At 32.9% G+C, this 21,606-nt stretch overlaps 3 protein-coding genes across 3 annotated transcripts; 2 read left to right on the top strand and 1 right to left on the bottom strand.

The window, feature by feature from the left end:
• The first annotated feature begins 2,992 nt into the window (after positions 1 to 2,992).
• On the top strand, positions 2,993 to 3,847 carry LOC121125065 (protein YIPF1). The gene has a single exon (XM_040720167.2). The coding sequence runs from the start codon at positions 2,993 to 2,995 to the stop codon at positions 3,713 to 3,715; it is 723 nt and encodes a 240-aa protein (XP_040576101.1). The 3' UTR covers positions 3,716 to 3,847.
• Positions 3,736 to 7,456, top strand: LOC121125066 (ribosomal RNA processing protein 36 homolog). The gene is made up of 3 exons (XM_040720169.2): positions 3,736 to 3,876; positions 4,120 to 4,398; positions 6,967 to 7,456. Exons 1-3 carry the CDS (start codon positions 3,847 to 3,849, stop codon positions 7,276 to 7,278), a joined length of 621 nt encoding a protein of 206 aa, XP_040576103.1. The 5' UTR covers positions 3,736 to 3,846; the 3' UTR covers positions 7,279 to 7,456.
• On the bottom strand, positions 7,282 to 10,170 carry LOC121125063 (uncharacterized). The gene is made up of 3 exons (XM_040720166.2): positions 9,748 to 10,170; positions 8,125 to 9,672; positions 7,282 to 8,052 (listed from the first exon to the last, which is right to left on the bottom strand). Exons 1-3 carry the CDS (start codon positions 9,818 to 9,820, stop codon positions 8,024 to 8,026), a joined length of 1,650 nt encoding a protein of 549 aa, XP_040576100.1. The 5' UTR covers positions 9,821 to 10,170; the 3' UTR covers positions 7,282 to 8,023.
• Positions 10,171 to 21,606: the final 11,436 nt, after the last annotated feature.

Raw genomic sequence — 21,606 nt, 5'->3', positions numbered from 1 at the left:
CATCAATGTATTGTCATATTTACATTCCCGCTTTCTAATTGTAACTAAAATGCATTAATTAAAATGAGTTTTTTTTTTTTTTGTTAGACATCATTGATATTTTTATTAGTAGAAAGATTTAAGTATTTGTTTCTGAGATTAGACACCACATCTAAAATTTGTAAATGTTTTTTTTATTTCTAGGAAAGATATATATATATATATTTTTTTTTTTTTTTTAATGTCCATGTATTTTAGAACTACGTATATTCTCGTTGTCTGAATTTGCATGCTGTTCATGATAAAAAATTAATTAATTATACCTGGGTATAGATTGACTCAATCAAACTTATATTGTAAAATTAATTAATTTGGTGGTCCTTTTTACAGTAGTAATCATTAATGTTTGAAAATTATTCTGCTAAATTGCACAATCAATCTTTACTATTTGTATGTTTTAATTACCTCAGTCAACGAATTACCTATCCCATATCAACAAAACAACGTGATTTTTCTTGGATCACTTTGGAGCTCTCTAGCTCTGCCAAATAAGTCAATCCCATCAATTTGTATTTCTTTCTTATGTACTCCTACACTATCGTTGTCATATTATTTATCCAAAATTTACCAAAATGAATTTCAAATATAAATTTCATAATCGTACAAAGTATTTTATTCGATACTGTATCATAATTTTGTTCTTTAATATTTTATTAAGAGCGCAGTATTTCTTCATAGAAGTTAAGTTGTCGCCTGGGTTTCTTTGTTTGTAATGATGATTACTGAAGAAATTACAAATTAATTTTCATGAAACATTATAAGAAGGTTATATACCTTAAAAATTAAGAGCCGATTAAATTTTGAGAGGCCAAGGTCAAAGGTAAATGTCACACAAATGTCAGAAACGACCCTGAGTTTGAACAAATTGAGATACATCATTCAATTTAGTGTAATTTTATGTTAAATTTATGAGAATTCTTGCAATCTACCGAGTCCCACTCTAGTTATTAATTGATAATCAGACACAAAATAGGTAAATAATTTGTCAAAATTTTATATTAAGTAAATATGTAAAAAATTATAATTTCTTCAAAAATTTCTAGCATACTGTCTCGTATACCAGACATTAATTAAATGAAAATCAAGGTTAATAGATGAATAAAAATGACATTAATAGGTTTTGAAGAATAGGGAAGACTGGGGGAGGTTAGTAATTACTTTTGTAAACATAATGCAAATGAGATGATAGATCCATATTCCTATTTTATATTCATAATGTTAATTATGATGTACTTAATCAACCTCAGTAAGATATTATTCTTACGGAATCTAACCTGACCTAATTTACAACAAATTAGTACATACTGCATAATAACTAATATTTTTTGCCGAAAGACTATTATAGCCCCACCCTGTTGATGCTTTGGGATGCTGTTGATGCTATGTGTTAAATTTACATTGTGGAAAATATTAAAAAATAATTTAAAAAAATTAAATATTGAGTATAAAAATTAATAATCTACCTCGGTCTTCCTCGGGAGCCCTTTAGTCAATAAATATTTATTTTCCTTTAGCGTACGCCTATTTTGACTGAAGTGCAACATAATTTTCTCAAATTAATTATGAAAATAAAGTATGTAAATTGAAGCTTTCACAGCTCCTATCTTGATTATTTCAAAAAATAATTACATTTATTTTCATATGGAGCTTAAGCATAAAACAATTATGATTGCAATGAAATAGATTATCTATTTCATATTTTTATTTCACCCCAATTTGTATTATATTATGTTATATCACTTAAACATCTGTAAATATTGTGGAGCTCATTCAAAAATCAGTCAAACTTTTAGTGGGAAAAATTAGCAGTTAAGTAATTTTTTGAAGCACTTTTCCTAATTTAATTTCCATAAAGTTGGTTTTGCTTCAGAAACAAAAATTTAACTTAGATTTTGAAGAATTTTGATGCAATCTAATTGGAAAAAGCGGTGAGTAAGTGGTTATTACTAGTATTGTGTCGGGACGTATTTCTTCGGTCAAGTTCAGTCCAGTCTTAGGACCGATCCTTGAGACTGTCAGTACTGGAACTGATTAAACAAAGAAGAAATAAAGTTGAGTGACGTTATCTACGGTCGAAGTTTTTAGGACAGATATGGAGGGGCTTAATTGGAAGGGACTGCAGTATTGAGTCCTAAATAAGGACGGACACAACACTAATTATTACTGCTTCAAATTTTTTAAACCATGTTAAACATTTTAATATATGTACTATGAAATAACATATTTTTTAAACATTTTAATGAATCATTACTATGGGGAAAAATATGATATTTTTCTCTAATTATCCCTTCTTTTTCATCCCTAATCAATCAATAAAAAAATGTACAAGTCCAGCCATTTTAGGATTTTTAGTACATCATACTTTGATTTAAATCAAATATCACTGTTTATCATTGGCTTCAAGTAGTATTCATTGCAGAAGCAAATTCTTTTTTATTTTAGTTATAAAGTTATAAGATTGAGTTTTATGAAGATTTGTTCATTTTATGTAATAAAAATATCAACTTTGAGCCCCCAAAATGGTGTTTCCTTCAATTATGATGCAATCTAGGACGTCAGTGAAAATTCACTATACTTTATTTATTTCAGAAAATTATTTGCACTCCTGTCAAGTACAAAAAAAAATAGAGCACGTTCCGGTGATCTATATTCATTTTAGTGTTCCCTCCTGTTCTATTTGAATTCTAACATAATGTAGAGTCACGTGGATGTCGCTGCTCTCTCTCTTAAGCTATATTGATGCTTGATGACGTATGATAAACTCATTGGCGTAAGAGGTCGCCACATGTATCACAACATTACAGTGCTGAGGAAAAGATTACTCTACTGTTAAATGTATCCACTTGTGACTTAGTTGTGCCTACGTAGGATCGTCTTTCTCTCTCTTTAATATAATAAGAACATTAATTAATATCCATCAACTCCCTCAACGTGTCATTGTTTTCTCTCCAAGATGAACTCTGCTTTCGTGGATATGGAGGACGAGTATGTGAATGAGCCGTCCACTTCCTCACAAACGGAAGGCCTTTTGGATGGCGAGGAGCCTAAAAAGGAGGGATGGGCCAAATACGAGGGCTATTTCGATGTGGACACGGAGGATGTGATTCAGAACATCAAGTCCGTCCTCGTTCCAAAGCCTGGTTTGAGACTCCACACTTTGGATCTCTATGGCCCATTCTGGATTGCCACAACGCTTGTATTTAGTGCCAGTCTGGGAGCGGATCTTCGATATGACTTTGATGCCATCTCTATTGCCTCCGGATTCATATTCCCCTACGCTCTTCTGACACCTCTCGCCCTCTACGGAATCCTTCTTTGGAAGCAGCTTCCCATTCAAAAGAACATCGCAGAGCTCATTTCCATCTATGGCTACGCACTTGCTCCATTCATCCCCATCTCCTTCCTTCTCATTATACCCATCCCATATCTACAAACCACCGTCATTTTTCTTGGATCACTTTGGAGCTCTGCTGTTCTAGGGCTCCTTCTATGGGACTCACTCCCCCCTCCGTTTAAACAGATTTTCATCGCCTTGCACTTTATCCTTATGTTTATATTCTTATTTTTCTTCACAAAGTCCACATATCCGGATCCCTCTGTGGATTTACATCCAGGAGCATCTGTAGCACCTGCAATTGTACCTGCATCAGGACTAAATGCTACTCATTCGGCTTAGTTAGAGTTTTGTTACGTATTTTATTATTATATTTAGAGCTGCTAATAAAGTTTATATTTTCTGTTTTCATTAATATTAATTTTGATTTACATCTCTAATTTATTTTTTTTGTTTTTTTTTTAAAATTTCAGATGGAAGAAGGATCGACGAATAAATTACGAGTAAGTTCATTAAATATTTATTTAACTTACGTTTGATGTGACTAGAATGGGGATCAGTACAATATGCTAGTTGTCCAACATTGTTTCAATTTGACAAGCACAATGAAAGGAGCGCTTCAAACATTTCCTCCTTAAATTATAGGCATACTAGACATACCCGTGTGTTAACCAATTTTTTTAAAAGTGGAAACTATAAATGCTGCAATAATGATGACTAATTAATACTATAATACTTCATTTCAGTCCAAAATCAAGAAACAAATCTCCTCATTGTCTATTGAAGAACTCCAGCAACTCAAATCAGAGATGGGTTTAAAGGCCTATAATGATAGCGTTGGAAATCCTTCTTCTCTCTCAAAGCATAAAAATACTCTTCGCCTTAAAAGGGATAACAAAAATCGTCCTCGAGAGACATCCTCTAAAAAAACAGTGTCTCGTAAAAGAAAAATAATTGATGAAGCAATGCCGGAACCAAAAAGAGATCCTCGTTTTGATTCAGCTTGTGGGGAATTTAATGAAAAGGTGAGTTTACTAATAGACGAATTGTACCTAGGTACTATATTTGATTATTTCCCTCATCATTCATCAAAATATGAAGTGTCATTGTCAGCATCGTAACTCCCACATGAATGAACTGATAATATTTATTAGTGTTGTATTCCAGTATAAATCAAAGTTTAAATAGTCGCCTATTGATTAATCATCTCCATTCGTTGTTGTATTGAGTAATTCCTAAAAAAAATCGTTTTCACATTTTTGACTCGAGGTTTTTTCTTTATTAGTCGAATGGTGCCCTAGTCTTTCGGCTTTGTTTATTTTACAAAAAAAAATCTCGCCGTCATTTGTGATGGTGTTGTGTCAGTCATTATTTATTCGGTCTATAGTCTGGTCTTCTGACCGGTCCTTTAGATTGTCAGGATTATATATATTTTTTTTTTTTACCTCTGTACAACTATATTTCCACTTATTTTATTAAAACATTAATTTTAATTTTTGAGTATACTAAATACAATTTTCTGCAATATTATTGTAAAATCCTTAGGCAACGGTGGTCTTGTGCATTTTAATTTGGCCCCGTATAAAAGTAACAAAAATCTTTATGCTCAATACTCAACTTAAAATTGAAATAAAATATATCAATCACTTGGTCCATTATACTAATTATATGAGTACACTCCAACAAAAAATGTTGGGATGTCTGCAGTGATTGTTTACAAAAGAAACATGTTCTCTCTTCCGATGTTCTACCGTATAAACTACCCAAGGTTAGTAAGTTGGTAACCCCTCAGTACTTCAACAAAATAGTGAATAGTCTTATCATCTTTTTAAGCCCTCTGATTAAATCCCCGACTGGGGCTTTGAAGCCAACCCTATCTTTCTTCTTCTTTATCTAATCCAAAAATGTAGTTCATTTTGATTTACGCACTAGAATTGATTTGAAAAAGAATCAAAAGTTGAGTGACGTCATCAAGTAAGTTTTTAGGAGTGAACTGTACCGGACTCAGATGGAGCCGAACATAACTGTAGTCTTCAGTCCTAAAAACATATATATTTTGGTCCTTGATGACGTCTCTCAACCTTATTTCTTCTTTTTTAAAATCAGTTCTAGTACTGACAGTCCGAAGGAACTGTCCCAAGACTAGACTGAATAAATACGGACGGACTTTTTTTAATCAGTTCTAGTCCTAAGACTGCACTCGATTGAATCTAATAAATAAGGTCTTTCACAACGTTACTTATTATTGAGGTAGTCAAACTGACTGAATCGTTAAACTTGATTCATTTAATGCAACACAATAAATAAATATATATAATTTTTTTTTTTTTGACAAATACCTGTACTTGGAATCGACTTGTCTCTATTCTTAAAACTTAAACTCGACTCAATATTCAATTACTCGAATCAGGTCGTTACAAGGATTTTGACAAAATATTTATAAAATTAATTTTTTATATAAATCCAAATTTGACCAACAATGAATATTGTTCTTTTGAAAATTGTGACGAAGAACTTTTTGCGTACAAGATTTTAGTTGGGGGAATTAGCATCTTCCCCCACACCCCCGGGCCTGGTTCGATAGTTATAATGCGAATACAACCCTAATATGTATTATTATTAATTGAGTGGAAATTAAATCAAAGTAGTAGGTAAGAACTGCTTCTTCTACTGATGGTGGCGGCGCTAGTGCCAAGTTCATTTGTTTGTCATTTAAACATAATTATTTTTCTATCCTGGGGGCAATGTTTTTTCGAATCATAACACAATAACACATAGTTTTTGAGGGTAGATAGCTTCTTTTAACAAATATGTATTCCTAGCAAGACAGGTGAAAAATAAAATAACGCATTTTAGGTCAATATGTTTTTCCTTCTTGTTCCCTAGCCTCAGTTCAATAGCAGCTTTGTGCTAACTTTTATGTTCCTCTCTTTTTATTATTATTTTTGTGTCTCCTTCATTGTTCGTACTCCCGGGTCTTTAGTATTATTATGCAGTTATTGATTAGCATTTGAAATTATTATTCCTTCATGGCATGGTTGGAGGGGTTTCTTTTACTTTTGTTTTTTTCTATTTCTTCCCGATTTATTTTTTCATTAACCCATAAATGCTTATGTTCATTATAGGAACACCGCGATTATCTGTACAAATTAAATCAATCCTCTGGATTTGAACATATTTTTATTCTCTACTAAATTTCCACACTTTATAATAATATCCTCCGTAGTTCATATCTATTTCCCCACCTACTCAATATTTGATTTAAACTTAAGGATGAATTATACACAGACCTTAACTGAAATGCAGTTTTATCGCAGTGCTTTAATATTGTATTTTTTTGTTCCGTTGTATATGGAGAAATTCGAGATAATAGAAAATATTTTTTCAAAAAATAACATCCAAATTTGCATAGTGTGATCATTTGAGTACGGCCTTTTTCTCAGTCCAAGGACGACCATTTTCGGGAAATAATATTTATTTATAAGCTAAATTAAAAAGATTCATTCAATAAGTATTTATCGGCCTTAATGGGTTAATTGCTTTTATAGAATAAAATATGATTTCTAGCACTATATGTCCTTGTTTTTTTCCAGATCTTCAAGGATGCATACACTTTTGTTGACAAAATCAAAGATAAAGAACAAAAACATCTCAAAGAAAGACTAGAAACTGAGACTGATCAGGAAGAACTACAAAAAATAAAATACCTCATCCAAAGACATGATAATCAAGTAAGAGAAAAACGTAAATTGGAAAAGAAAAAGAAGGATCAAAGTACTGGTGATGACTACAAAGATATTATCAATAGATATGACTCACTTAAAAAGCAAGGAGGACTTGATAAATACATGCTCAAAAAAGAAAAAAAATTGGCCATCAAGTCCAAAAAACGATTACAAAGTTGAGAATTATCATATTATATCATATATATATATTTGAATATGTAAAAAATATTCACTTTTTAAGTTTATCACAATAACATATTTTGTAAAATTTGAAAGAACAATTGGACAGATAAATGCAAGGAAATATTTGAACATGGATAATAATATATAATAATCATAATAAAGTATATAAAAAATTCGCGAGTAAATTTATATAAAAATAAATTCTAACTTTTCGAAAATAATGTGATTTAAAAAAAAAAAAAAAAAAACAGAGCAGAAAGGGGAATACAAATATATATATTGACATATATAAAGATATATTCCCCAAATTACTGAGATCTCTATGGTCTATGGTCATTTAACATATCTATTATCATACTTGACCACAAGCTCACTCACAACTGACTTTAAAGTATGATGATCTATGTTTGTATGCTGACTAAAGACTCACGAGTCTCAGAAAAAATTAGGCTACTTTTTTTTATGTGTGTGAAGGTATAATAGAATATCTTGTAACATGGCACTGGTTTTCAGACTACAATATGTGTTGTGTGTGTGTGTTTAACTCTTCGTTCATTTATCTCTGCGTGAAAATATTCAATTCATTTTTTAGACTCCATTAGTAGTTATAAAAGAGATCAACAATTCGAAAGTAAATCATAATAGACTAATAATATTAGCAAGTAGTAGTAATAGAGAAAGAGAGAGATCTTGGGATAGAGAAAAGAAGAAGGCACTTAAAATATGAATCCTCTTGATTAAGTTACTTCAACGATAAATTCAAAGGCGCCTCTGAAAGTAGACAAATAAATACATTATGATTAGAAATGATTATTGAGTATAGATATGTCATTAATGCATTACCTGGTGACTGACGACCCACTTCCATCGATGTAATTTTGGGTTCACCACGATATTGTCCTGGCCATGCAACTGCCGTGGAAGTAGAGGATCGATGAGACGCATTAACAGATGCGGAACTAGGTGGCCAATTAATTCTTCCTGTTCCAGGAAAGGATGAACCAGCCGCAGTTCCTTGCATAAGTGGAAGTAAATAACTATATGGATTGACGAGAGAATAGGGTCCTCCTGTAGGAGTAAGACCCAGACGTGGATCTGCAGCTAGGCCAGCTAAATGTGCAAGTTGCGGACCTAGACGTGGATCCATGTGAGAATGATCAACATTTCGAGATGCATAAGGTGTTATAGACACTAAAGGAGTGGAGGTATGCGAGGTTGAAGGGGGTGATAAGGGTCTCCTGGATGGGGCAGGAGATCCGTGAAAGCTAGCAGGAGTTGGTGTCCGTGAACCATGACTAAGACCATCATGTTCGATAGAAAATTCACGTCGCAAGTCTCCCAGTCTACTGGGCGAAGCAGGTAAGGCAGTTGGTCGTATGAGTCTAGCTTCTTTTTCATCACGACTTATGATTGAATCAATCGAAAAACTCGACATCCGCCCATTATGATGGTGGTTGTAGTGGTGTCGAGGTGGTGAGGCAGACACGTTGTTATTATTGTTAGGATAAGGAGAATTGGAGCCATCTCTGCTGCCCAGAGAGTCCGTACTAAGTCTGTGCCTTTTATGAGAAGGTGAAGTTTCTGCCAAAGACTCTTGTTGAAGAGCTCTTTTTCTGGGTGATGTAAAATGTGATCGATCTGGACTCGAAGGACCCGATATCTCAACTTTGACGCGTTTCATATCAGGCGTTAATAAACTTCCAGATGAATGAAGATGATTTGAGGGTTCACTTTTAATACGAGCCAGCGTGGGAGTGACGGGAAGCGTCTTTGAAGGCCTAGGAGTATCCGCATGAATTTTTTTGGTGGAGGCTTTAACTTTGGTGGGCAGTTTGGTACCCGTACTGCTACTGCTAGTACTCTCTGAAATGGGAAAGAGTTCACTTTTAACAGTTTTGAGGCTAGGGGGTGCCCATGACTTGATGGATATTCGAGTAACTGGTAATTTAGAAATAAGTCTTTCTAAGCGTGATGACTTCCGTATGCGATCCTGTTGAGGCTTTTTCCTCGGCACATACACGCTGGGTCCAGAGAGGGCTTCCACACGCATGAGAAAAGCACCCACGAGAATGGCGGAATAAGGAGATCTCCGTTTGCGCTTCAGACTTCGCACTTTCTTCCGAAGAGAAATTACTTGTGGAGGGGGTTTCATGACAAATAGTCCGGGGTAGGCGCCCTCTCGGCACCTTTGAGGATGGCTGCATTTACGAGGGGCCTTGGAGACGCAAGGAGAGGACTTGACATGAGGCTCATGCTGCTGAGGCGGACAAGAAGGAAGGATCTCTCTCTTCACTTCAGAGTAAGGCAAAGAAGGTGGCCAGTAAACCTTTTTCGTGATGGGCAGCCAGTTACGACCGTTGCGATGGCTCAGCTCCAGCAAACAACGACCCTCTGCCCAAGGAGAAGAAAAAGAAATCATTAGTTCCACCCACTGGAATCACAGCAACAGAGATAAACTCTCCTTACCTTTAAAGAACTTGAGTCTTCCGGCTGTACTGTCCTCCTCCAAGGAGGAAGCCGGCTCTTCTTTCGTCATCATCCCTCCTGATACTCAGAGACGGGATATCCATTCAAAACCATTCTCCTATCGCCGCCGGGAATTATCAATATTCAACATACAACAACAATATCACTCATTCATTAATTAAACCCTCAGTACTAATGAAAGCAATAACAAGAATCCCTTATGACTGAATCCACGATCACACGAACTGGGGACGACACAGGAGCAACTGAGTGAATCGGAATTCCTTTTCTGGATCCTGCAGTAAGAAGTGACTCCGTCTCTTCCTCGTCTCTTTTTTTTCTTCTTCTTCTTTCTGTTTCTTGCTTTTCCCTTTTTTCTTCCTTTTTCTTACCCTATAGGCAGCTAGGCGCACCACCGAAAACAACACATACACGCACGCACCAACATCACCAGCAGCTGCTCACTCATCCTCCAATAAAACGCACTCCTTATCCACCAAACAAACCAATGGGAAAATTTAACGGTCCTTGTGAATTTCAAATATTTTTTAAGACTTATGAATTGTTAGTATGTATATGTATACTATATTCTATACATTTAAACCGCCACTCTATTCAAACTGAATACTAAGAATTAAAAAGAAAAAAATAACAATAAATACTGAAGGGGGAGTCCCCCTTCATCCCCCCCTCATTCCATTCCATTAATATCTACAAAAGAACTTTTTGCAATCTATATCTATATAATATATGGAATTAAATATATAATAAAATAAAATTCGTTAAAGAAGTTCGTTAAATCCCTCAAAGCCTCTGGCAGGAAGGTAAAGGCTTCCTTTTTTTTTGGTTTTTTTTTTGGTAGTTCTCACCCGATACATAATCTTCCCAAGACATCATATTTAGTATATGTATTTGTCAATATTGAGTGACTTCGTATTCTGGCACATCTGACTTTTGAAAATAGATGCAAGGGATTTCAAAATATTATTCCCTAAATGAGGCAGAAATCCGTTCTTATTATTATGATCATCATCATCAGAATATAAGTAATATGTAATATATTATGTATTTTTAAAAAGAAAAGAAAAGAGAGAAAAAAAAAAGACGTTGGGGAGTAGTGATGTGCTGCACACACTAAAAAACAAAATGAGGATCGAGTTTTTGACGGTTAAAAAATACATGGATATAAAGAGGGAGAGAAAAACTTGGTCGTTTGTTCCTCTCTCTCTCTCTCTCTCTACGTTTTCATCTGCTTATAATAATAATAATGTGAGTTCGTTAGAGAGAGAAAACACGCGCAGAGAATAGAACTGGACTCTGTGAGAACGTCGTGGGAAAAGTAAAAGACTAGAAATGAAAAAGTCGTTGGAGCTCCTACTTCTATTTACTTGGCTCTAACCCCTTAAAAGGGAGGTCTTTTTGAATTCCAGGTGTGTGCAGGTGGTGGGGCGAGCTGTTAAGAGTAGAATAATCGTGTCGTTGTTTTTTAAGGTAGAAGAATATTATCTGTTTTTTTTTCACATAGGGATTCAGGGAGTAGAGGACTCTGGGCTCCGGCTAACTCCCCTTCCATCATCATAATAATAGTTAAAGACTTCAAAAATATGAAAAATATATAATATTATAAAAAACCTACAAACTAACTATGTACTTCTACTCGAAAATAGAGACACAGGAAGCAGATGTTGATTTAAAAAACGACGAAGGATCCTGTAAATCACTGAGGCAAGGAAATTATTATTATTTTTGTTATTCCTTTTATCATAAATTAATCGTTGGACATTTAAAGAAATATATATATATTATAATAAATTTGAATCCTAACGGTTATATTTATAAGTGAGTTATAAAAAGATAATAAACTAGATCCTTTAATAATTAATAGATTATTAGCTAGGAGTTGGATCTAAAATAGTTCATGTTTAGAACCATAGATGGCGCTGCTTTAGGTTTAGCATCCATCAAATATTATTTATATTATATTATTATAATAGTAGCAATGATTCCTTCTTTTCTTTCACCACCAAAGAGACGGGAAAAAACCGTTTTTTCTTCTTCTCATGATAAACAGCAGTCAGGAGCAGGCTCCACCAGATGAACTTTTTTTTTGAGGAGGGGGAAATGAAAGAAGCAGAAGAAAAAGAAAAAAGGAAGGAGAGAAAGATGTCGTTGCTCCTCGTCCACGCTCACACACACACACACATTAGTGCAGGAGTGAGAATTGAAGAAAATTTATAAAAATACCCACGATCACTGAATTTTTCCTATTTTTTTTTTAATGGGCCTATAAAAAAAAAACGTTGGATATGAAAGATTAGTGATGATATGTTTGGAGGCGTTGCGTTGTTACCTGAGATCTTTTTCTCTCTTATTTTTAAAATATATATATATAGTGATCTCTAAAGTATATTAGAGTATGTAGAGGCTCTCATTTCTTCGGAAGTTGCAGTTGAGTCGGAACACGAGAAATGTCCCGTCTCATACTCCTTTCAAAACACAGTCAAATAGAGTTTACAAATCCTTTACCTAACGCATGAATAATAATGTTTGCGTTTTTTGGGTTGATTCTGTGTTCTTAAATAGTATATTTTCCAAAGTATCAAACGTTTACAACATACTTTATTCATGAATAATTTCGTATAAGTATTGGATCCAATGCAGATTTTGTCCGTTTTCTTACTAATTTCATATGGGAATGAGGACCAGAGACTCACTAGGCCACACCGAGGAAATGTTTCCAAGGTACCTTCTCCCTTCGATGAAATGAAGTCCTCATTTTCCTCAAAGAGTTTCCACCCCCATACTTGACGTTGGGGATGGTGTTCTTGGGGTTAAACTCAGGATTTTGCTTCATTCATACAATTCTTTATTGTTCATATATGTATTGTCTAGATCACTGTTAAAATTAACCAACCATTAAAATTATTGACCGTTCTTCTTTTTGTCAGTGAGCACACTTTCAAAATCGGTAACCTATGTTACTCTGTCTTTATGCAAGGACGTAATCACCAGGGGGCCTGTGATTACGGCAATGTTATTATGTATAGAGAATAAAAAGGAAAAAAGAACTAAGAACAATCAAGTTTCTTGTTCTAGTAAAGTTCCATCATTCGAAGCATTTAGGTAATTCGTTGGACATTATTTACCGTCAATTATATAATATTAAATGAAGCTTACATAATATAATTATTAAATGCGGGATTTCCCAGAAATTCCCCAAAAGTGTAAAACCTTATGAAATCCAATGAAACGGGATCTTGGGAGAGTAACCCGAATATGTATGATTGAGTATAATATATTGATTAAAAAAATCAAATTTATTGTATATATATATAACATGAAACAATTTGGAAGAATATTTTTTTATTCTTTGAAAATGTACATAATCTGCGTCATCACAAAATCAATCTTGGATAAAAATAATGAGTTTGAACTTTTTCAGCCAATTTGCCAGATCACTGGTCCGTGGTTTTAACAATACATTTGTGATATTATGTACCATTTAATATATGTAGTTCCTCGACATAATAACAATCTTGAAAGGAAAAAATAAAGAAAAGGAAAAAAATCTCAATCTATATTTTTATTACAAATATGGAGCCCAATATTACATCGATATATATTTGAGTCAATTGTAGGTGTGTTTTTCAAATTTGTGGGATAAATTTAGATACCCAAGACTTTTAGCTATAGTTTAAAACCTTTATTTGATTTAAAAGTCTTTTATTACCCCGTATATGGACCTTTTTAAATTACATAAAATCCCTCGAATGTATCAATCTTTTAATATGGCGATCAATTTTAGCAACTTTAAGGTCAATCTGCGAAGTACCAAAGGGTTAATAAGAATGATTTGTTTATTAAAAAGTGACGAATATTCGTTGAAAAAATGCAAATTTAATTCCCACTCAATATTGAGTAAAATCATTCAAACTTGCATATGTGCTGTACAGATCAATTATTTTACTTATAACAGTTATTATAAATGAGATGGTTTGGATCGGTCTACAAAACAAAAAACAAAAATACTGTAGTCCCATCAGTCCGGCCCTAATAAAATTTGTGAGTCCAAGGACGGATCCTTAGCGGTCATTTATCGTAACTACAACAGCTGAAATGAAAAAAGTTACTAACCTCATTCAAAGAGACAAGAATCCTCAAGTTTAAATTGGGAGTTGTGTGACAAGAACTTATTATTATACGTTCTAGCTATCATTAATTATTTTCTTCGTTTTTATATTCTTCACTCCTAGCTAGGAGTGAAGAAAATAAAAAGACAGCCAAGACAGTAGGTCAGATTAATTGTTCCTTAGGACCGTTCAATGCTAAAGTAGATCGGACCGATTCAAAAAAGGACTGAAAAGAGGGGGGAGACTGATTAGGAAAATAGTCATAGAACCGATTCAACACTACTGATACTGATATATAGTGTTGTGTCAGTACGTATCTATGGATTTGGTCCAATCTAGTCCTAGGACCGGTCCCATCAGTTCTTGGGATCGGTCACATCAGTTCTTGGGATCGGTCCTTAAGACTGTTGTTCTTTCGAACTGACAGTACTAGAAATGATTTTAAACAAAGAAATAAAGTTAAATGACGTCATCAAGGATTGAACTTTATAACTGGACCGGACCGAGACTGAAATGGAATAAATAAGGACTGAATAGTGTTGGATCGGTCTAAAAAAGACTGCAGTCCTCAGTCCGGTCCTTTAAAATATGTTAATCCTGGGACTGGTCTTTATTGGTCTTTTATGGAAAGTAAAACAGCTGAAATTACGTAGTTACTACTAATTACTTCATTTGAGTTGCTAACGTTTCATAACCTCATTCAAAGGGAAAAGATACACTTAAGTTAAAAGTAAAAAGTATGTTACTAGGACTGAAAAACTGATGTATCGGCCCTTAGAACTGAAAGGTGGGCCGGGGGAGGGACTGATTAGGAAATCAGTCCTAGAATTGAATCAACGCTAGACCTGACACAACACTCCTAATGAGTAATATAACTTCTTGAAAATACTCATATATATATATGGTGTATCAACATCAAATCCCTCTTGAACAAAAGTCATGAGTCCCTGTAAATGAGAAACCCTATCGATCTATCATTGTAATACCTACAATATTATTATAAATAAGTGTAATAGAAATGAAACTTCTGTTACTTTCAGTATAGACTCATGTTTCTAAATTTAATGAACGGCAGCTGCATGTATTATTCTCCCATCTTATTTTCCTCTCTTTGGTCATATGTGCTATACATATACAAAAAACATACTTATTTGGAGTGAGGAACAGACTATGAGGATTTTGACGTTTGGGTTAACGGTTGTGTTGTGTGACTCTCAAACAGAAATTCTCATGATGCTTTTTTCCAGAGAGCTGCTTCTTTGCCATCTAGAGGCTGTTGTCATTTTAATTAGATCTATATTAGAATATATATGTGGTATATACATATATCAAAGCCTACAGACCTTTTTCAGCATATTTTGTAATTGTACAACATTTACCAATATATAGTTTATTATTTGCTAGACAAAAATTATTCCATTAATGTCATTGACATTGTTTTTTAAAATTTCCCAAAAACACTAAAGAAATGATTAGAAATATTTAATAACAAAAATGTCGTTAAAGGAAATTCACATGCATTTAAAGGGGCGTACTAGGATGTTTTTTTTTGTTTGGAGGGGAGGGGGGGCTTTTTGACAAAACTTTAACAATGTTTTTTAAATCATTTAAAAAAAAAAGAAAAGACAAATCAAAAAGAATATAACAATGAAAATGATTAATTTTCAAATTGTCACAAAAACACTCACTTTTCGACAATTTGAGAGCAAGATGTTACCTACCCCCATCGGTACCTTGGTACGAAATTTGATGGCGTTACTATAATAGACAGTTTTAATTACCTCCGTCAACGAAGTTGAACAGAAGTTATGTTTTTGTCTTTTCTTATTTACTTGTTAGTTAGTCTATTTGTCATCAAAACTACAGCAAATTTACAAATGAATTTTGATCTAACTTGGTAAGAAGATAAATGTATATGGTCTCAGTCAGAGGATACTAAACTTTGATAGGTCAAGGTCAAAGTAATACAAAACTTTAATTGAAAATGTATAATTGAACATATCTTTGGAATGTATTGAGATATAGAGCTCAAATTGGTGTTCTTATATACATACTTCATATAACATCAAACCCAATTAATGACCAATAAAAAATGACCATAAGCTGAGGTTTGCGCTCTACCAAGTGCCCGTTCGAATTATTGCTATGTTTTATATAGCACTATTTTCTAGCAAATCATTTTTGTCTACATTATTCGACAAAAATATATAATGACAAAAATGTCGTTAAGAGCAATTTTCATTCTTACAGGGGTGTCAATAGGTTTTTTTCCTTCTTAATGTTCCTTTAATTTTTCAGAAGGAGTTGCACTGACTGAGTATACGTAAACATTATAGTATTACATTTACTCCAACTGACCTAGGAATCTCCTTTGAAGTCCATATACATAATGTAATTTCCTTCTCTAGGAACGACCGGGGTACAAACCTACGCACATTGAGTTCAAGATAATTACTTTTCTAGAGCGTGTTGTCCACTGAGCTACGTCGTTCCATTTGACAATTTTCATACATTGTCTATTTTAAGCTGTGTTTTAACAACCATGAAAATTATTGATTGAAAATTATAAGCAAAACATCCGAATTCACTTTCAATTTTTTGACAATTTCTTATTTGTTTTCGACACATTGACAATTTTTTTAATATAGGGGTTGTAGTTTTCTCTTTCTCGTAGTTAAGAGTATGGGTTTGAAGGTGCAATCTAAGAAATTTGATGGTGTTTTACAAGAGACAATTTTCATTGTTGCCTTGTTTTTGTTTGGTAAAGGACGATTTTTTAGCTCATCAAGTGGGAAGGGGAAGGGGTTCGTTATGGACAGGTCAATTTTTTAGAACGTAATAGTACTGTAATACCAATTTAGTATGGTATCGTTTTTAAATGATACTACAATTATACTGAACAACGTTAGTTTGTATTAGAGATTGTATCCCCGGATGCCTTTGTTTTTTATTATCGAGAAAAAATTCCTAAGAAGTTATTTTCTCCAGAGAATCCCAATCCATTAAAAATAAATTATTTGCTTGTATTTATGATATAAAACTTTTCATTGTAAAATGTACATTATCAAATAGAAACAACAAATTTTAGCTGAATTAAAACCTTTTTGGAATCCCTTCCAACCACATCTGTGGAATCAGAAAGAGCTTTTTGGCATTTGAGATATTTGTCTCGAGACTGAAAACTTGTTTAAGCAATAAAAGTGTTGATTTTTTAAGTTTACTAAGGGACCATTTAAAGGGGTAAACTATTCAATTGCTTGATATAAAACCAAAATTTAATTTAAAAAAATTATTTCGCTGGATTTCCATATTACACTTATAATTTCACAAAATCCTGAGAAAACAAAAACCGTCTTACATTTCCAGATCCTTAGTTTTACATACACTTTGACCTCCATATGCACTCATTGGAGTAAATTTCCATGGATTACATCCATCTCGGTTTCTGGAATGACGTCAGGGTAACTTAAAGTAATGCCATATATTGCATCTGATCGCTTTCTTTTATGAATAATTAATCATTACTATAAAGTTATTAATTATTATTCGGGATTTCAGTTGGGAAATATTAATAGAATTTAGTTTTGTCACGATATAAATATGGGGATGTTGGAAATTTGAAGGGTAAGGTTATCATCAGGCATAGCTCTGCCATAGGGCCATGAACGTTGTTTACTTATGTTAAATAAAAGTCAATAAGGCGTCAGAGAGTGGCGCCGTAAACAATATTTACTTATATTAAGAGAAAGTCACACCACCTTGCGGATAATATACATTTTCTAGTTTGCTCATGTCCTATTAAATCGGTTATAGTTTAGTATAGTACTGTTTTAAATATGTCAGGTCTCCGTTACCGGGACAATAGTACCGGGATACCAAAGAACAATAATTTGTCTTGAAACTTGGTTTCGGAACGATTTTTTCACCGGTTCGGTCTTGAGTGTTATGGCCGATATTTCGGTGTAGATCACGATCCGTGGAATGAAATGGGGTAAATTTTCAAATCTTGGACAATTAATTTGATAATAGTATTTATTAAATAATACATTATGAAATAGCCATGACGTATCAAGTGATACGATATAATTGACAGCTGAAACAAAATACAAAAAGGAAATATGTGTTAGCAATGTAACGCCGATTTGAAAGGAAAAAGATAATGTTATGAGGACTAATTTATATTCAAGCTTGTTCCTAGTATCCTTCTCTTGTATAATCCATGCGACGGGTAGACCGGTCTAGGATTATTTCCAGACCTAAACCCCACGTCGATTTGTACAAGACAATCTCAGGTTACTACATAGTTCATACTCTATGGGATTTAATTACTAATTAGTAAAGGATTTCATTAAAATAATATCCTTCTTTTAACAAATTTTAATTAATTTATTTATTCACAATAATAAATAATTCAATTTATATTTTTTTCTCTCAAACGAAAACTTCCGTTTTTTATGGCCTCTCAATAATATTACTATCTTTTATGAGGACTACAGATTTTTATTTGCATCTTACTTATGTGTGAAACACATGTGATGAACATTTTGGACTATCCTAATGTAGTTTTTGTTTCCTCTCAAAAAAAAAAAAAAAATATAATAATATATCCTTACAAATGTGTGTTTCATTATTAAAAGAATCCATGTTCAACAAACGGCTGAAGGGAGTGAAAATTAACAAGTAATGGTCAATTTTTTTAGGGTTGTATCAATCCGTACAACTAGCATTAATATTGACTCGGTTCGACTAGACTTGAGTCCGAATTAAGCTTGATCAATTATATAATGATTATAAACCAGTGGTTACCGAACTTTCAAATATGTATAGCGACTCATTTTAAAACAAACATTCAAGAAGTAAAACGACCGCAGGGGTGGGCTAGTGGCCCTGTAACCTTCCAATTAGGAGTTTTTCCTTTTTACAACATAATTTAATATTTGACAACAGCTGTGGATTTTATGATTTTTTCCCTCAAAAACATTTTTTAAACAGCTGTTGCTGTATAAATATTTTTGAGAAAAGCTATGGATTTTTGAATTTTTTTCCAAAAAATTAAATTTTTTGAGAATATCTATGGATTTTTAATTTTTTATTCTAAAAATCTAACATCTGAAACTTTTTTCCAAAAAATTTAAATTTTTGTCAACAGCTGTAGGTTTTATGATTTTTTTTCCAAAAAAAAAACATTATTTATAAACAGATGTGGATTTATGATTTTTTTTTCCAAAATAAATTAATTTTTGAGAAAAACTATGGATTTTTGATTTTTTTTTCAAAAAACTAAATTTTTTGAGAATAGTTATAGATTTTTGATTGTTTTTTTCTAAAAATTTAATAAATGAAATTTTTTTCAAAAAATTGAATTTTTTGTCAACAGCTATGGATTTTATGATTTAAAAAAATATTTTTTTTTTAAACAACTGTGGATTTATAAATTTTTTTTCCAAAAAATTTAATTTTTTGAGAAAAGCTATGAATTTTTGAATTTTTTTTCCAAAAAATTTAATTTTTTGAGAATAGCTATGGATTTTTGATTTAAAAAAAAAATATATGTTATCCTACGGATGCCCCTGAGAAACTACCATACTGCTTAAAAATAAATTCCTTTTTTTTGTATAACAAATTACAATATATTGCGATTATTGAATTATAGATTATTTCTTTCTTGAAGTAACTAATCATTCCGTAAATGCATCATCAGAGATGAAAATCAAACGATCACCATGCTGTTTGATGTCATATAGGACACTCCTACAACGAAACATAGGGACTTAATGATGGTTTTGAGCCAAGAATGGTAACTTCTCAAACCTCTTTGACTTTGCCCAGCAGCCTTGACCAAAATAGTATTTAAAAAAACCAACTACTACGTGGTGGGAAACTTTTATATATGTTGTATATCTTTGCCCTATGCCCTGCTCACACTAAAATCGACCCTGACTAAATCTAATTATCTCCTCAACGTGGTTGAACAAAAGATATATTTTTTCTTCTGGTTGCTTGTTTGTTAGTCGCTAGGATAAGCTCAAATGTTACAGATCGATTTTGATCAAACTTGGTACAATGATTATATATGCCGGTCATAAGAGTCCTAAGAGGCCATTAAATTTTGAAAGGTCAAAGTAATATGGAAGGTTAAAAATACATGATCGAAAATAACTTTAGAACATATGGAGATACAAAACTCAATTTGATTTTAGGAGAAGGGCTTGCGCTCTACTGAATGACCATTCTAGTCAAATAATATGTTTTAGGTTTCGTGGGACTATACTCCGAAATTGATTTTGTAATCCATCAACATTTCTAATGTGATTCTCCCAATCTCTGAGGGAAAAGACAAGATATATAATACAGTTTTGTATCAAATTGCAAAATTTCACCAGAGTTATTAAAATATATATGATCGTTAGTGTTCAAAAAGCAAAAAAAAAAAAAAAAAAAAGCAAGGGGCGTTCCTATGATTGGGTATTAGAAATGCTGTTTGGTATACCTGTATTATGTTGATACCGGTGGACTGACGCATTTAAAGCGTTACTATAATAAAATGGTATAAAACCCCAGGTCTGAATAATATTACATGATGATTAAGTTATGAAAATATTAGACGACTAATGACGTAACTCGTAGCTAGGTCAAGGTGAAGGTAACACAAAACGTAAAAAATGCATAATCGATCATAATTTAGGAAAAATTGTAAATATATTCTGAACTCAATTTAATTTTGGGAAAAGGTTTTTATTTCTACCGAGTGCATATTCTAGTTTTTGTACTGCCAGAAAAATATTGGTATCATGCACCCTCGCCAGAATGTATTTGTAAGCTGGAAGGGGCTAATTATAGAACAGTGACGTCATCATGGGAGGTCTGAGGAGTTTTTAATTAGGGGGAGGGCAATATGACCATTTTGAGACAATGTTTTTATTTTTTGGGAATGTCAAATTTGACAAATAATATATTTCAAAAGTTTAAGATAAGAAAACTTTTTCAGGAAATTATGAGATTTAAATTTTTTATTGGGATAACTATAACCCTTTACAACTCGATTCGGTTCGGCTCAAGTCGATACAACACTAAAAAGTATGAACTCAATTGTGTTTAATAGCTTTATAAATAAATGCTCAAATAATAAATGCCCATTCGGTATTTGTAGCGCCAGTTTCAGCTTGAATGTGGCATTAGGAAAAAATAAATGCTTGGAGCTCTTTTAAACTTTGATTTTTATAAAAAATATTTTCACGGTTTTTGCGTAATTAATAAATCTTAATTTTTTGTAATTGAATTTTCAGCCTGAAACATGATTTTCATATATTTTTATGTATTATATTGACATAAGATCTCAAAATCTTACGCAATCATAAGGTCAAAAACTTGAAAATTTTTTATTCGTGCTCAAGCTCATTATCAGGCTTGACTGGACGATATTGCGTGAATCCACATGTCCCCTTAGACAGTGGTTCCTAATTTTTTTGTGCACACATTTTTTAATTAAACCATTCATTTGGATTATTATAAGCTATCACAAATAATGTATGGTCGTCAAAAATAATATGGTGCACTTGAACTTGCACTAAACTTAATTTAATTTCAATCATAAAGAGTTGTCAAATTCAAATACACCTATACGAGTGAAAAAATAAGCCCCACTCATTGAGCAGGATTGTACTTATTGGTTTAAGAAACGCGCGGGAGCGTGCTCACAAAATTAGTAACTGAGCGAGAGAGCGCTCAG

Source organism: Lepeophtheirus salmonis, chromosome 10 (assembly GCF_016086655.4).
Source record: "Lepeophtheirus salmonis chromosome 10, UVic_Lsal_1.4, whole genome shotgun sequence".
Lineage (NCBI taxonomy): Eukaryota > Metazoa > Arthropoda > Copepoda > Siphonostomatoida > Caligidae > Lepeophtheirus > Lepeophtheirus salmonis.
Note: the sequence above shows the minus strand (reverse complement) of the source record. Positions and strands in the feature narration are given on the sequence as shown.

Bases quoted from the DNA above. Each gene is read 5' to 3' on its own strand.
- LOC121125063 (XM_040720166.2), bottom strand. From the start codon at position 9,820: ATGATGACGAAAGAAGAGCCGGCTTCCTCCTTGGAGGAGGACAGTACA. The intron at 9,673-9,747 runs GTAAGGAGAGTT...CTCCTTGGGCAG, and splicing joins AAGACTCAAGTTCTTTAAAG to AGGGTCGTTGTTTGCTGGAG. The intron at 8,053-8,124 runs GTAATGCATTAA...GTCTACTTTCAG, and splicing joins AGTGGGTCGTCAGTCACCAG to AGGCGCCTTTGAATTTATCG.
- LOC121125065 (XM_040720167.2), top strand. From the start codon at position 2,993: ATGAACTCTGCTTTCGTGGATATGGAGGACGAGTATGTGAATGAGCCG.
- LOC121125066 (XM_040720169.2), top strand. From the start codon at position 3,847: ATGGAAGAAGGATCGACGAATAAATTACGA. The intron at 3,877-4,119 runs GTAAGTTCATTA...ACTTCATTTCAG, and splicing joins GATCGACGAATAAATTACGA to TCCAAAATCAAGAAACAAAT. The intron at 4,399-6,966 runs GTGAGTTTACTA...GTTTTTTTCCAG, and splicing joins GTGGGGAATTTAATGAAAAG to ATCTTCAAGGATGCATACAC.